Source organism: Phlebotomus papatasi, chromosome 1, assembly GCF_024763615.1.
Source record: "Phlebotomus papatasi isolate M1 chromosome 1, Ppap_2.1, whole genome shotgun sequence".
Taxonomy (NCBI): Eukaryota; Metazoa; Arthropoda; class Insecta; order Diptera; family Psychodidae; genus Phlebotomus; species Phlebotomus papatasi.
The window spans coordinates 7,961,661-7,979,414 of NC_077222.1; the positions used below are offsets into that span (position 1 = coordinate 7,961,661).

The 17,754-nt window shown below is 33.1% G+C and overlaps 1 protein-coding gene across 1 annotated transcript; it reads right to left on the reverse strand.

The window, feature by feature from the left end:
• Positions 1 to 14,323: 14,323 nt before the first annotated feature.
• Positions 14,324 to 15,352, reverse strand: LOC129799046 (histone-lysine N-methyltransferase SETMAR-like). Its single transcript, XM_055842642.1, has 2 exons — positions 14,812 to 15,352; positions 14,324 to 14,730 (listed from the first exon to the last, which is right to left on the reverse strand). The coding sequence occupies exons 1-2, from the start codon at positions 15,350 to 15,352 to the stop codon at positions 14,324 to 14,326; spliced, it is 948 nt and encodes a 315-aa protein (XP_055698617.1).
• Positions 15,353 to 17,754: the final 2,402 nt, after the last annotated feature.

Sequence of the window (17,754 nt, forward strand, 5' to 3'; positions counted from 1 at the left end):
ATGGTGAACTTAAAAGTGCAATCTGTGATTCAATTCCAAAAAAGTGTAACCATTTCCCGCCTGTACGTGGTTTTCCCAACAAAATTCGATACCTGATGAAGATGACATTCATCCTCGAAACGTCGTAAAGAATAAAATTTCGAAAGTCCAGAAAGGTCTAGTGTTTCCGTCAATTCTTGCTAGAGATTTTTACGTCCCAAATTTTTGATGACCAAATATTTGACTACCAAATTTTTGAATTAAAGTTTCGATAACAGAATATTAGAGTCAAAATTTCAATGATAAAATATTTGGGTAATTTTTTTGTTGATCAAATATTCGATTCCCAAGATTTTAAGTCAAAGTTTTAATTACCAAATTTTTGAATTACAATTTTTATCATGAAATATTTGAGTCCCAATTTTTAACCTAGAAATTTTAGGTCAAAGTTTTTATTACCAAATTTTTGTTCGACAAATTAATTAACATAATAGAATTGTCTAAATTATTCTTCTATTAGAATTTATAGAAATTCTAATTTATGAAAAATCAGAGATTTCAACCACAAAGCCAGAAAGTAGGATATAGCCAATAATAGTACGTTCAAACTTATACAGAAGACTTGAAATATGTTTTACTATTTTGTCGAAATAAAAGTTGAAAGGCCAACAGGTTCAAGAACAAATTACATAAATTCTGGTGAAGCATTTCTGCATATGTCGCTCTTGGCTTACAATATGAAGAAGGGAATATTATTTATAGTAATGTTGTACATGAGGACAAGTCACCGACATGAAGAGCGGATCCCGGAAATACGTCTTGTCAATGTGATGTAGAGACACGATGATATCATGTTGCCAATACACCACCCGTCGATATTTTGTGGTAAATTTCACCCTTTGCCATGGGGAAATGTGCTTTTATTATGTTGGAGCCATCCCCTAACATAGAACCGCCCCATCTGCGGAGGTGAAGGAAAATAAAATGCCCTCGCTCCCACTGACATCATATTATACGACTTCTTCCTTGTACGAGTAATAGATATTTCACACCTTTTTCAACCATTCACAAGTGAGCAATCATGTTTAGTGCCTCACATTAGAATATTACACAATTATGCTAGACAACTTGTTGATGCTTCCATGTCACATTGGTGAGAAAAATATGTAATCTACATTCAGTCATCACCGTTGCAAAGGATTGAACATTCACAATTCAATTGTTGAATTTTGATTACAAAGATTTTGACTAAAATCTAGCCGTTGGTGTTACGTTTAAAATTATGCAAATATGCAATGGTCTGGCAGGTATTGTTTAAATTTTTGTTAGTGATATTCTAAAGAGCTTTTCTTCCCGCAAATGAACATTTCTCTATATATTCATGATAGAATTCAGAGAGATGTGGATGTCTGTTGAACAGCATAAGCGGAAATGTCAGAGTCCGGATACTTCTACAAAGGTACAAGTGGTAATAATGCCAACTGGCAGAGGATACATGGTGAATACAAACCATTTCATTTATACACTCCTGCTCAAAATGTTATAACATTTTCCATCTCACAGTGTGAACCACATCCAAATAGTCAAACATTTGAATTCAAAGTGATACAGGTCCGATAAAAATATCATTAATTCAATTCCGGGGAGAAGTTTGACGCTTATCGGACTATAGATTTTTTTTTGCAATAACACATTGATGGGTACATTGTAGAGGTAAAGTCCTTGCATATGCATTTTTTAACTTGTTGAATGCTATCAATGGAAATGGGCCTGGCAAAAAAAAATATTCGGAAAATCACACACAAAAATCCGTATGAATAGAATGAAAATTAACATGATAAGTGAATTGCAAAGTTAACTATTGCAAGGGATGATTGGGCAATGGGTACCAACTTTGATTAATTGCAATGCATCTTTCAAAAATCCCTTGAGGTCCGAAGAAGCAATCACCCTCTTTCAATGACCTTTCATAAGCAGAATTACCTAGATTATCATTTCCCCTTCGTTTAATTCAATTGTACGAAAATTTTCTGTTGCATTGCATTGCAATTTATCATCTGAAATGGGAGTCAATGCAATTGAAGTAGGGATGATAATCTTTTTAAAAGGGAAGATTTCTAAAGCTGTTTGATAAAAGTTTGCCAAAAAAGTATTTTTTGAAATTGGTAAAAAAAAACATCATCTTAACAAGCCTTTAAAGAAAAGTTTAGGAGACGGACTTCAAAATAGGTTCAACCCAATTAGCAAAATGTTGAGAATTATGATCGAGAAGCAATTACAGTTGATATTTTAGAATTTCTTAAATTGATCAATCCTTAATATCTAAGTTAAAATGTTCCCCAATATTTTGCCTGTTAAGAATTAGAGCATATGAGCCATATCATTAGATCTTAGGTCTGAAGATCGTCTAACGCTGATTGCTAACATTAAGCGTTACGAACTTTTCTTTTTCCAAGACCTTTCCAACGAACCTAAACTTGCTCAAATTGATTGACAATGCGACCAGTTTTAGTGTAATTTTTTCCCCGTTTTCGTACAAATTTAACGAGATATCTCCGAAGCTATTTAAGTTGCCAATTTGGGGTTTTCGGTTGCTTGGTCTATATTAAATTGGCTTTTATTTTGTATTTGTATTATTTGCAATACGCAAACAAAGACAGAAAACTGCTAATAAACTCAAAAGTTTTTTCAGCACCCTAGAAACATAAGGGAAACTTAGGAAACGTCATGCCCCTGGATTGAGAAATATTGTCAAGTGCGCTAATCCGGGCGCTTCGCTATATGGATCGTTATTACTACGCTAACTAGATAAAATCCACTTAAAATAATATTTTAATCCGTTAAATATGTGAGTGTAATCAACTCATTTCCAACTTGTGCCAGCTGGATTCTGTACTAATAACTTTCTTTCAGAGACATTTTCGGTAATGACAGCTGGTTGATTGAAAACATTTATTGCTTTTTTCCTTGTGAAAAAATATTTTAAATCTCAAGGTTTAATTAAAAGTGAAATGCAATCATTCCCTTACAAGATGAGCAAATAGATATTCAGAAAATGATAATATTTTATAAAGAAATTAGTGAACTTGTGACTGTTTACATCTTGCTCTAAAATGGTCGCTTCGCAAATCAATATTTCTTTCCGGGAATCGCATTGTTCAGCACTGTTTTACTATTTGAGATGCCGAAGGGAACAAATGAAAAGATTCCTAAGAATAAACCTTATTCTAAGGAAGATCTAAAGAATGCTTTGAAGTGTGTTATGGGTCCACCATAACCTATGCATCTAAAACATTTGAGGTACCAAAGGCGATACTATACAACAAATTGTCTGGCAGATACCCGGAAGAGCGCCCCAATGGCAAGCCAACGACGCTTACAAAAGATCAAGAAGAAGAACTTATCATGTGGATCCTGGGATTTGCGGATGGTTGCCATCCCATCGGCAAGGAACAAATTCTGAACAGCATCAAAATCATTTGCGAGACCTTCAAGATTCCAAACCATTTTACGGATGGAAGGCCTGAAGATGCTTGGTTCAGGAATTTTCTCAAGCGTCATCCAGAGCTCAACATGCGCAAGCTAAAGTCCTTCTCATTGAAAAGGGCTATGGTTACTACTGAAGATCTCACAAAATAGTTTCAGAATTGTCGAGAATATTCCATAGAACACGATCAGCTGACCATTTCACCAGACCAGGCTCTTAATTTCGACGAAAGTGCCTATTTCTTGACACCAGAATATGGAAATATATTGGCCAGGAAAGGTTCACGTGTTGTGCCAGCTCTTAAAAATTCTGGACCGAAGGAATGTGCCACAACACTCTTCATGGTGTCTGTTACTGGCCAACTTTTTTCTCCAATGGTTGTTCATAAAACTGATATTACACCAAAGATTGCTGTTCACATTAAATGTTAAATGAAATAATCCAAAAAAAATTTAAAAATATAACAAAAATTATTTTCTCGTTTTAATATGCTTGTAAATTGAGTGATCCAATTAAAAGACCATTTGATCCAATTAGCGAAGAGGTGATCCACTTAGTGAATGTTAACTTATTTCAGTATTATCATTATTTAAATTTCCTTGATTCAGTTTTATTTTCATTATTAATTTTGTTTAATATTTTTGATAATTTTTTTTGAATGAAACAATGAATAATTCTATGGATTTAGAAGAAGTAAAAAAGAACTTCATAAGTCCAAACACAAGCGTTTAAGTAGCACTCTACGGAAAACGATCCGGTTACCCCATCTTACTATAATCTGAATAAAAATGTGCAAACTGAAAAATGTACGAAAATACAAAAAGTCCGGTATATCTAAATAAATAAATAAAATAAAATATTTCTTGATTTACCTTTGTTAAAAAATTGCAAATATTGCACCGCGACTCAAAGAAATTTGCTAATATCCTTGTCGAAATCGTTTTTTGCGACGATTATGAATTATTAATTTTTTGATTGTCTGTAATACAGGTAATACATATCTATTTTTGAAATATACTGGAATAATAAGTCAATCATTTTTAAGAAAACTCTTGCCATTAGGTTTCAGTGTCCCTAAGTAAAAATGTATGGAAAATTTAATATCGATAGGCCCTTTATCATACCAAAAGGAATAGCGAAATTGCTAATGAAGCCAGCAACAAAAGTGTGTTATAGTTTTTTTCTGACCAATTTTTTTTTTCGGAAATGCCAAATCCAAAAATTTTGACATTTTTATTTTTGGTTAGTACTACTAAGGTATTTCTCGAAAAGAAGACTTTCCATTTTTGAGTTTAACTACTCAAAAGTATTTTTTGGAAAATGAAAAAAAAATTTTAAGTAAATAAACTCAAAAGTAGAGGCTCTTTTTTGAGTGAAGGTAGTACTCAATGTTACTGATAACCAGTAGGAATATCAGAATTCTTGAGACTGGGTATTTCGAGAAATAATTTTTTTTTCAATCAATAATATACTCATTAAGTAACTTACTTAATACTCCCTTAATTATTTGATTAAGGGGTTGCATGGGTCTCTCAGGTCAAAAAATTGGCCTTTTCTGATAATAATTTATTGTGTAGAAAATATTTTAGAAATTCCAACTTTTGGGATATAAAAGAGTAACTTTAGAACAAAATTAAAAAATAAAATTGGTAGCTGATTTTCAGAACCATTCCTCAAAAAACAGACCTTGCGGTATGCAGGATTTCCCCCAGTAGGTTCAACTGAAATCAAAAAACCAAATATACTCTGTTAGAGGATTAGTTGGACCCCTGGATGAATGAAGGATTTTTGAAAAAAAAAACAAAATTTGTATTTTTGACAAAAGTTTTTGTAAATAAGTATCAATTTTACCCTATTTTTCAACACATTTTGTATTGTAAAAATGGTTCTGATTAAGGGAAGTGAAAATCCTTCGTTCAAACAGTAGACAAAACTTCTTAAAACAAGTGTGCAAAATTTCAGAAAGATCGGTTCAGTAGACTTTGAGTAATCTTGATTACCGCATTGTAAAACGATGTTTTGAGAAAAACGTGTTTAAAGTTTTACAACAATATGACTTAAAATTTTGAGAAAATATTTTTCAAATGTTATACAATAAAATAAAAAATTAAAAAAAATGATTTTTTTGACCTGAAAGACCCATGTAACTCCTTAAGGAAGTATTAAGAAACTATGAACCATCTTGACAATTATGACACCTTGACCATATTTTCGCCTTTTTGCCAGCGAAATAATTCTAAATACAGACAATATCTCTTACACCCTAAAAATAGTATGTTCAGAAGTCTTGGCTTTTTTCCTTGACAGGACTAGAAAAGGCTTAAATTTCCTTAGTGCCAGGAGGAGTCACATTTTTCACCTGTAATCTCGATGAGAGTGCGTGGTGTGGGCATAGAACAAACCCTCCCCATTGGGAATTTCAAGATCCAGGGCTCAATTTTTGGTTGAGGCGAAGATGAAGGGAGGACAAGATGGAATGGGGGGGTGGACCAAGAGAGGAAAACTACACGCAATCCCAAGATAAAAACAGACAGTGTTGAGCACGAAAAGGGAAAATAGCAGCACACAATTTGCAGGTTAAATAATTCATATAATGATATCATATGTTACCTTTGCAACGGAGCCAAGAGTCCTAGAGAGAAAGACACAAGGGTGGCGAATATACACAACTCAATATCGATATCTCACATGTAGTGCCTTTAGGGGGATGATGCAGGAAGAGCTCATGGGCTTTTGCCACGGTTGTCGGTGAGATGCTGGCTTAGCAAATTCTCATAAGAGATGTGCGTGTGCTACGCATTTTGTGGCGAATTCACTTGGCATTTGGCACTTTGGCAGGAGAGAGAGAAACAAGGACGAAAAAATGAGTGTTTTTATCCTTTAGTAAATTGTGTGAAAATAATGTTGCGTTCCTTTGCCTAACTCACAGTGCCAAAAAAAAAGGGAAAAAGATGCGAGAAAAGTGTACCTGGAGAGTGGAAAAACGAAATAGATGGCAACAGTGGAGTACATTTGTACTACCACTTTAAATTTATATATTGGATTCCACCCATCCTCAATGGTGTTTTTTTTTCTTCAGCTTTTCTGCAAATGTAATTTTTAACCTACAGCTTGAAAATGGGATAACATGGCATTGAAAGGGTGAGAAGGGTTTGAAGAGAGAAAAAAAAACATATTGATAGTCATTGATACATGATAAGAATTTCCAGGGGTAAAACTGTATCTTTGTCCTTCCATTAAATTAATTTGAAGTGCACCAAAATGAGGGTCAATATGTTTTCAATGAAATCCAATTTTCTTTTATGATCAGCTAAATTTTCCAAAATTTCCCATTGTGGGATCTTTGGACAAATAGTACCACAGTAAAACGAATTTGTACACTTCCTGGATTGATAGAACAAATATAGGGGAGGGTGGGGCAGTTTCACCCCAAAATTGCAAAATAGATTTTGGGATCATTTTGCAAAAAGATGATAAACAGAAGTAAAACTTTGTATATTCTGTGAATTACAGTTGGGTTTAGGGTTAATAAAAATAATAACAATAATCCTTTAATTTCATTAGTCTGTTGTGGAGCAATTCATTTCACTTAAAAGGCAGAATATGTGAAAGTCCCCCATTGCGGGGCAATTTCAACATAAATATGAGACAATTTTTGAGAAAGATAAAACGTGTTTATAGGAAACTTACGATACCAGAATTGATTAAAATTTCTATTTTGAAGTCTTCTAAGACTCTAAAACCTAAAAATATTATCGAACAAGAACTTTATAACAGAATTTGAACACTAATTGATCATACAGAGAAAATAAAATATTGCCAACGATTTCCAAGCCTATTTTTTGAGCAATTTTCTTTGAATTTTTATACAAAAGACATGTCTTTTGTGGTGATAAGCTAATTCTGTACATTGTTGGTACATTATATCGCCTAAGAACATGTCCTTTTTAGTATAACAGTTTTATAATAGTATTTTAAAGTCTTGAATTTTTAAATTAGTAAAAAAATTACAATATCTTGCTGAAAACATTTAACTTTTAAACATTTACCATTTAAAATCATAATTTTTAAGCACTTAAAAATCACTGAAAGATTGTTTTTTTTTTATTTTTTTGTTAATGAATGTTTAGGAAATCTGCTTCCCAAAATTTCGAACTTTATCGACAAAAACAGCTACAAAACGTTTTCAGTGATCGCTTTAAGTTAATCTTGGTTAAAAAAGTAAATTGTTAGACAAAGGTAACTTCTCCGTGTGCTTGCATGAAACTGCCCCTCACGCACTTTCGGAACTCAAATCAAAATTGTCAGATCCGTCTTAAAATTCATTCAACGCTAAATGCCTTATAATAATCATAAAACCACTGGTAATTTAATACAATTATGTTACTTCGATAGATAAGTGCAATAGTTCAGAAATTGTTGAAAATAAAACATTACAAAAAAGTTTCATTTTGATGCAGTTTTATAAAATCAATTACAGAATTCAAACGAGAAACGTCACGAAATTAATTATTCTTATTAACATGGGTCTAAGTTATCTTTTCAACAACATAAATGTTTTCTCCCATTCCTTTCAAAGGGGTAAGAAGAATATGCAAAAATTGAAACTGCCCCGTCGTTAAACTGCCCCAGCCTCCCTTACTGGGTTAAAAAAAAGTTATGTTCTTACATGACTGGCATTATACAAACTGAGAAAGAGCTTTTCCACCGGTTTTCAATAGCTAGAGATTGGACACCAATGCTAAGACGGCGGTGGATGTTGAAAACTACACGGTATATCATGAAAACGGAACTGTATTTCGAAAGCATTGTTGATGAATAAATTTATCTTATATCTATCTTAAAAAGTTCCTTTTATTAAAACAATTACAAAAAAAATTATGTAAATTTTCCGCACACAGAAAAAAAAATATTTTGTAAAAATGTTCGTAAATGTTTGTGAATTCCTATGGGGGAGTTACGAAATGCTCGTGAATCGTATAACCCATAAACAGGTTCGTAAAAATTTGTACTTTTTTCACAAAAATTTTTTATAACATGATAACTTGACGAGCTTTTTTGTACTTTTACAAACATTTCTTCGTAAATGTTCGTAAACACATAAAAAGGTTCGTAACATTTTGTTTTCTGTTCATAAATGTTCGTAAAATGTTCGTTAAGCAAACAAAAATATACAGACATTTTTTGTGGGCTTACGAACGTTACGAGCAAATGTTTGTAAAAGTACAAAAAAAAAAAGGGTCGTCAAGTGATCATGTTACATAAAATGTTTGTGAAAAAAGTACAAACTTTTATGTAATTGTTTGTGGGTAATACTATTTACGAGCATTTCGTAATTCCCCCATAGCAATTCATAAACATTTACGAACATTTTTACAAAATATTTTTTTCTGTACAGGCAAGAGCTTTTAAGCTTCCCACATTCTCTGGCTGCGAACACTTCATGTTTTTCACATACCTCACATTTTCTGAAAAAATAGATCACCTCGGTCAGCTCCATTAAAGGAATATGGGAAAAATATGAAGTGTCCGAAGTGTGCGAAACATGAAAATCTTCCTCTATAGCGCTTAATATTAGTGTTCGAAATTTTAATTTAACCCAAAAATAATTTTAAGCCACGCCCCTTGAAGAACAATGTACAAAAAATTATATTTTTTTTAATTTTCGATAATTCTGTTTTGGGATCTTTGGGATATTATTATTTCCTTTCAATCAAATCACTCGCTTCTAATTTATATCTTGTTTTGTCAGAAAGCTCCACCCATAAAAAAATAGACCAAGCCCCTTTTCAATAGTTTTAACAGTAAGATATTTATTTAATTGTATTTTAGAGTAAAATTTAATAATGAAACATTTTAAAATAATTTTTGTAAGTATTTTTGATATTAATTAATTTTCTGAATTATTGTTTTGTGTAAATACGTTATGAAAACTTAATCTCTGTTTTCATATGAATTTTTACAATTAGGGGAGACTGGGGCAAAACTTGTCAAAACGCATTTTTAATTCTTTCACGAGCTCTGAGAAAACTTAAACGTTTTATAATGAGCATATTCTTATAGGAAATTTACTGCTGTAACATTATTGCAGAAGACTATTTTCCTCTATCTCGAAAGAAATGTGATTTTCGAATCATTTTCTAAAAGTCGATTTTGTAGAAATTCTCAAAATTGCTGGGACAAATTTTGTCAGTCGGATAATTTGTGACGTTTTACTCTCGTAATCGTTAAAAATATTAAATAGACATATTTTTATAGGGAATTTATTCCTCTACAACTTTGTCGAAGATAATTTTTCTCTATCTTAACGAGAAATGTGCTTAAATTGAGCTAATTGGTACTGATATTTTCTGTAAGCCAAATATTCCAAAAATAGGTCTCAAAATTTCATTATTTCATTATTTTTTATTTTACATAATCCTTCCTCGAATCCCTTGAAACTTTGTGAGTGTAAGAAGGTTCATGAAGGCTATTTATAATAAAAATTTCAAGCCTCAGTCTCTTTTATTTTAGAAAATAGTGAATATTGAAATTTTCGTTTTGACAAATTTTGCCCCGATCTCCCCTATGCCCTTCGTCAATTAAAATTTTAATTTTAGAAATCAGATAAAAACTATTCCTTGATTGTTTTTTTAATTCATGCAATTTAAAAAAAAAATCAATCAGGACAAAATTTAGTACAAGCATGTACTAAATGTTTATGGCCATTTTTAATGCAATAGCTCGGTAATTTAATTGAGACACTCTATTATTTTTGCATGAAAAATTTTAATTCGATACCAACTGAATTACTTCCTGCTCTATTCATCTATGTATAACGTAAGAAAGGACAGTGTGAAGTGAATATTTTCCAGTAAAAGCTCCTGAGAGCTTTCTGCAACACTTTAGGTGGAAAATGTTATCAGCAGTGGCAAGTGAGTTAGTGATAAAAAAAAGTGGTAGTTGCTCGATGAGGTCTAGTTAAATATTTAAAGTTGGAAGAACAGCATAAATACCATACACTTTTCCCACCCACGCTACCCCTCACTCTTCCTAGGGAGTGTCGTTTTGTGTAAATTTTTGACTACATTATCCCAGACAGGAGCCATCAACTCGTGCCTGAGTTTTCCACTCGTCCCTTCTTTGCCAATCCTTTCTCCTTCCCAAACCCATTCGTGTGTGGCCCATTTGGAGGGAAGTTGCACGTAGTCATTCCCCCATATACATGGGGAAACAGCCCCGTCACCTTCTGGAGACGATAGAGCTTTCAGAGAGGGCTTCCAGCAGAACACAACAGGAGCTGCGTTTTGTGTGTGTGGAACAACTCTTGAAAACCGGAAGAGAACGGAAATAGGAAGTTGAGAACGCGATAAAGCGTATGGTTTTCGCCACTTTATGACGACTCCATATACTATATTCACACCCCTAACCACCCCATGTCATTCATGGCTCTCTCTCACACATTCCAGAACTTCTCACAGTCAGATAAGCTCCTTCTGATTGTGATTTTTACGTTTACCCTTTGGAAATTTGAGTAAAATTCATAAAGAGAAGATACTACAGGAGACTGGCGCAGTTTCAGGAAGGCGTGGTATATCTTTTAAATTTTTCTTCATACCTTTTTGAGTAGAATAAGCCTAGAACTTTATATTAAAAAATAATATTATAATATCAAAAAATATATTTAATGATTTTGGTATTGGTATTTCAAGAATTCTTGATTTCAAAATATAATTTTAAAATTCAAAAACTTGTAAAAAACATATTTAAAATATTCGGATAATTTTAGCATTTAAAAGGGACTTGGGTTTAAATAATAAAGACTTAAATTATCAGAGGGATATCAAACAACTAATCCCCTTAAGGGAAACCGTTGACCACTAAAGAGATCAGAATTGTCCAATAGAAAAAGACTTGTGTTCTATTAAGATAACAATAGACTACATACATTTTCAGCGCTTCGTCGGAGCATTAAATCCCAAATAAACTCAGGCTGATCCTCAAGAATATTCAGTCTATAATACTGGCTTCACACCTAAGGCTTAACCGTAAGACCGGCTTCAGACCTAAGGTTTAGCCCAGTTCCCGATGATCTCGAAATTCAAAATAGCAACCAATTTTATTGCTTTTTCAAAATTTAATGGATCACTTACCCATGTTGTCCAATCTTAAGTGATAATTTTTCCAAAAAATGGATTGATAAGAAATTAGAGAAGTTAAGCTATATGGCTAAACCTTAGTTCTGAAGCCCGTCTAAGGCTTAAGTGCTCTAATTAGTTATCAAGCAATATTTTCAAGACATTTCCCACTTAGGTTCAGTACAAATAAATGATCGACTAAATTTCGAAGAGTCACTTAAAATTGCTTTTTATTAAGGATTTCGAAACATTCGAGAACTGGACTAAACCTCCAGTCTGAAACCCGTATAACATTGTCAGTAAAGTATCAGGATCACCCCTCCGTGATGATATTCTGGGCTAATCCTTTACTAATAAATTTAATAGGGTCAATCGGGTCAATATTATCCATAATCAGCCATAGATTATTTAAGACTTTATAGTCCCAAAATTCCTTAGATTACCATGACATCTCGGTTCTACAAAACTCCTTTGGTGATGCTAATTTATTAATCTAGAATACAAGAAAGGAATGTAAAAGCAACTTATCCCAGTTTTTACTGCAAGACCATAATAAAATTACGTTCAGTATTAGAGAAAAATTAATCGATCAAATTGGTGCATATTTGATCTAATTAAATTGGCCTTAATTTTATTTATTGTAGCGTTGAAAATCATGTAACATCCACAATTAATTACTAACCACCGAAATATATTATGCTAAAAGGGCACTTCAAACATTCATTCTATACTATAATAGCAAGTAAATATTGGTAAATTCATGATAAAATATTAAACTATCATTTCGATTATATAAACACCCAATTTAAAAATAAAATACAAGTAAAATAAAGAAATAAACTCGAACCCGGGACACTTCCTTCTTCCTTCAGATATCCTGAGGTAAGCTGGATACCCCAAATGGTTCCACTATTCCATTTAATGCCACCTTGAATAAAATAGTATTTTTTCAATATTACGATATTAAGAAATTATGAAATGTATGCAATAGTCACTTCTACGTATATTTGATATTTCTTAATATCTTAATATAAAAAAAACTATTTTATTCAAGATGGTATTAAATCAGGTAGTGTCATCATTCGGGGTATCTACCCTAGTCCCCTGCAAATTTCCAGAAATGATCCCATCTGTATCGATACCAATTCAAATATTACGAAAGAATCTCTATGGCGTCTGGCAAAAAACTACAAGAAGTCATTAGAAAATTAGAAATCCTATAATGCAACATATCCAAAAAATTTCCGTCCTATCATTTTTGGAAAATTTTTCATGACAATCCACCGAATCCTATCTTAAGGGGCTTTTGCAAATACTTTTTTTTGTTTACTTTTCCTGAAAGTGCGAAATGACAAATTTTTATGAAAAAAGAATATTGAATGGTCTTGATTTCCTTCAAGAAAGCGATCAAAAATGACTTCAATGCATTTTGATCTAAAGTCCCCTACACATTGGGAGTATTTTTTGTCAAAAATTGCATTTTTGACAGAATTTTGACGTTTCTACCTACAACACTACAGACATCTTAAAAAAATATTTTTGACGAGAATTGACCTCCTTGACCTCTAAAGTTCAACTTTTAAATACGCAAAAGAAAGTAGTAAAATGATTATTTCTAAATTAATATGGCCCAATAAATTCAAAAATACCATTCGCAAAATGCGAAAATATTAAAATTTTACGAAACTCTTTCCCTTCTAAAATTCACATTTTATTGTTTTTATTTTTTTTAAATTAAAATTTACAAAGTAGAACGACATACCTTTTTAGTAAGAATAAATTTATTTTAGTCAAAGTACTTTAAATCGATATTTTTCTTGAATTTGGAAAGGCTGCAGCAGAATGGTAGTATTTTGGTAAATTGGTAAGTAAAAATATTAAAAATGTTAAGTGAAAAATGCAAATTTGGTAAGTAAAAAATCAAAATTGATAAGTAAAACATCTAAATTTGTATGTAAAAATTAAAAATTGATAGGTAAAACAATCAAAAATTGTAAGTAAAACAACAAAATTTGTAAGTAAAAATTAAATATTGGTAAGTAAAACAAACAAAAAATGGTAAGTAAAAGATTCAAATTTGGTAAGTAGAAACTCCAAATTGATAAGTAAAACATCAAAATTGGTAAGTAAACATTAAAAATTGGTAAGTAAAAGAATCAAATTTGGTAAGTAAATAAATCAAATTTGGTAAGTAAAATAATCAAAAATGGTGAGAAACAAAATCAAAACTGGTAAATAAAAATATCTAAAATGGTAAGTAAGAAAATCTAAAATGATAAGTAAAAAAACAAAACTGGTAGGCAAAAAAATCAATAATAATCAAATATTTCACTGCTAGGACAAGGGAAAATTTTCGGTGTCGCCTGTTGCGGCTAAGGGAATTTTTTTGTCTTTTGGGAAGTTATTAGCTCTGACCTTTAGGGCAAAGGAAAATCTTCCGCGTTTTGGGAATTTATGAGTTTCGCCCTTTAGAGCAAAGGAAAATTTTCTATGTTTTGGGAAGTTATCAGTATCACATGTTGAAGCAAAGGAAAATATTCTATGTTTTCGGAAGTTATTCGGGAAATTTTCTGTGTTTTGAGAAATTATTAGTTTCTCCCAGTGCCAGTGGCACAAAGCCAAATTTCCTAGGCAAAGGGAAATTTTTGGGAAGTTACAAAATATATTGGATGAGTGCATAAGTTCGTGCCAGATTTCAAGTGCAAACTAAAATTGAATTTTTTTGAAGAAAGTGCTTTTATTAATCAATTATGTATTTGCCATCATGTTCGGCAATCCACTCCCAACGCTCAACCAATTTACGGATGCCAGATTCATAGAAATTGCGCGGTTTCTCGTTGAAAAAGGTGTCAAGGTGGTTTTTGACGTCTTCCACATTTTTAATTTTTTTTCCATTCAAATTGTTCTGCAGCGATCGAAACAAATGATAATCTGAAAGTGCAATGTCCGGTGAATATGGGGGATGCGGCATGATTTCCCAATTCATCTCCTTCAGTTTGGCCAGGGTCGGTTTTGCAACATGTGGTCTGGCGTTGTCATGATGGAAAAGAACTCCTTTGCGATTGGACAAAATCGGACGTTTTTCCTCGATTACTTTCTTCAATTCGACCAATTGTTGACAATACTTGTCGGCAGTGATCGTTTCGCCTGCTGACAAGAGCTCAAAATAGATCACGCCTCGGATATCCTACCAAATGCACAGCAGTATCTTCATCGGATGCAATCCACCTTTCGCCACCGGTTCCGCCCCTTCGTGTGCCTGTTTCCATGTTCTTTTGCGTTGAACATTGTTGTACAGGATCCATTTTTCATCGCCAGTCACGAGCCGATCCAAAAAAGGTTCGTTTTTAATCCGTTCAAGCAAAGAAATTGCTGTTGTCATACGGTCCACTTTGTTTTTTTCACTCAACTGATGCGGCACCCATGTATCGAGCTTTAAAGTGTACCCAATCTTTTTCAAACGACGAAATGCAGTTGATTTGTGGACGTTCAATTCACTGGCAACCTCTTCCGTTGAAATACGCGAGTTATTCACAACTAAAGTGCGTACAACATCGTCATCAAGCTCAGAAGGCCGTCCACTGCGAGGTTGATCTTCGAGGTTAAAATCTCCAGAACGAAATTTCGCAAACCATTTCGTTACTGTGCGGAGTCCTGGCGCACGGTCCAAATAAACTTTGCGAATATCTTTCGTTGCAGCGCCCACAGTTTTTCCTTTGCGAAATTCGTATAACATAATATGATGAATATGCTGTTTTTCGTTGTCCATCTTCCATGCGTCTTTTTACTAAGCAACTCAAAACAAAATGAAATGATTTTATGCTTGATTGACAGTTCAGACTGTCACCTTTCCAATGACATATAATATGTATACATTTCTTTCACGAGCGCCACTCCCAAACGGTTCGAACGGCACATAGCGGAATCTGGCACGAACTTATGCACTCATCCAATACTTGTACCATTTGTATCACTTTTGCTTTTATACTTACAATTTCTGATTTTATTTGTCTTACTATTTTTGGTATTTCTTACTTACCATTTTTGATCTTTTTACTTGCCAATTTGATTTTTTTACTTACCAATTTTAATTTTTTACTTAACATTTTTGATTTTCTTACCAATTTTGGTGTTTTACTTACCAAGTGAATTTTTTAGTTACCGTTTTTACCAAAATTCTTACTAAAAATGTTTTAGCCATTTGGAAATGAGATTTTTTGCATAATTTTTTTTCCTACTTTTTCTTTGACCTGTCACACAAAACTGTGGATAGCAACTAAACGAAGAGTCCAAATAAATTCAAACGAAATAAAGATTAAACTACACTTTCATTATCGTAAGTGCGGGTGACTTTGACCTTTGACCCCTACTGTTCGTAAACTCTTCTATAATTCTAATGTGTAAAATTGATCTTCACCGATCATACATGGTAGATCGGATCGGTAAAGGCCATCATAAAGTGTTAGAATTAAAGAAAAGCTTCCGAACAGGGGTGGTCAAAGTCACCCGCATCTACGGTAATTTTTCATTAAGCCGTCTCTCGACTTAAGTTGGGAGTCAGTCAATGCCTTAAGGGCCTCGACAGACCTGAAGATTAGTCGAGAGACGGCTTAGCGTAATTATATTCGAAATACTGGTTAAAGTTCATTTCCATCATTTTCCACTAAGTCGTCTCTCGGCTTAAGTCGTGAGTGTGTCTAGGGCATAAGACTATCCGGACCTGGGTTACTTTGTGAAGATCATCTCATTCAAATCATCCTAAAGTTTTCCACCGTTTTTCCTAATATATATGAGACAATAGCAATAGGTGTGGTTTTCAAAGTCCCCATCTTATCAATTGTATACCATGTGGGTGCCACGAAGGATGATGAAAACGAAATATTTGATTTCTATATATACATAAAATTCTCCAACGTTATTGAATCCCTCGTCTCCTTGCTAAATGTATGTGATGAATAGTATGAATAGGGATGATGTGAGAGTTTTTCCACACCTCCTGCATATATACAAAACTCCCAGTAAAGTTGTTAACGTCAATTTTCCAAAGCTTAATAATAGCGAGAAACGTGAAGCGATACGGAATTATTGAATTTGCAGTTGTATTGTTGGAAATGGATGGGGGGGCTAAATGCTGAAAATTCGACAGGGCTTTTCATTCTTTTGCCCCAAAAATTGCTCTCTTACACCCTCTGTAATCTCCATTCAAGCATGAGAACAATTTACCACACAAGCATTTCGAAACATTCACCCATTCAATCACTCCCCAAAATGGGGAAGGATTCTGCCGATGAAATGGTGATACCAAATTAATCCAGATTTTATTGATATCCACGGAAACTCACCGTTAAATTTAGGAAAAAAAATGCGAATGACTTTTCTCTCATCCATTTGTGGCTATTTCATGACCGAATGCTTTGAGACGATTTTATGTAAGGGATCATATAACAAGCAATTAATGGCATAATTTCATGGTTTCTAGGACGATTATCGTAAAGTTAATTATTTGTTTTGCAAAACTTTTGTGTGTGAAATAGATAAAATCAAAAGCAGCAAAAAAAAATTATAGCTAATATAATTTTTAGATCAAGTAGTTAAATTAATTAAAAATAAAAGATTGCAACAGTTTTCAATTGAATTTCGTACGTATGTGTACAATTGATAGAAAGTAAATGAAGTGAACAAAAGACAATGGGCAAAAATGTATGGGAGTTGGTCTGTGTGGCGTCCACAAATGGGACTAAGTGCATTTTATAGGCAATGATAAAGAATGAAAAACTGCCGAGGCTCAGGACGATATTCTCTGGGAGTCCTTGTAAAAACGCCTTTATCCTTTCGAAAAATACAATTTTGAGATCGAATTACTCAAGATCGACTGAACTGATTATGATGAAATTTGGTATGGAGCCAATTTATAACTTAAGCTATTTATTCATGGATACTACCTCCTTCCCCCACGCCTCCTTCCAGTAGCTCCCATACAAAATGTGTACTATTTTCAATTATAACTTTTCTCTGCGAAGAAGTAGAAATCAGAAACTTGGCACATGATCAAGGGTAATGGAAGGCTCTTTAACAGTGTATTTTTACTTTTCTCCTCACGACTCTTTACAGTAGTCCCCATGCAAAATAAGGACTTTTTCTACTATAACTCTCCTCTGAGAACTCAGGAAC

Excerpts from the sequence above, each read along its gene's own strand:
- LOC129799046 (XM_055842642.1), bottom strand. The coding sequence starts at position 15,352 with ATGGACAACGAAAAACAGCATATTCATCATATTATGTTATACGAATTT. Across the intron at positions 14,731-14,811 it reads GGCGGAACCGGTGGCGAAAG|GCGAAACGATCACTGCCGAC; the intron begins GTGGATTGCATC and ends TCTTGTCAGCAG.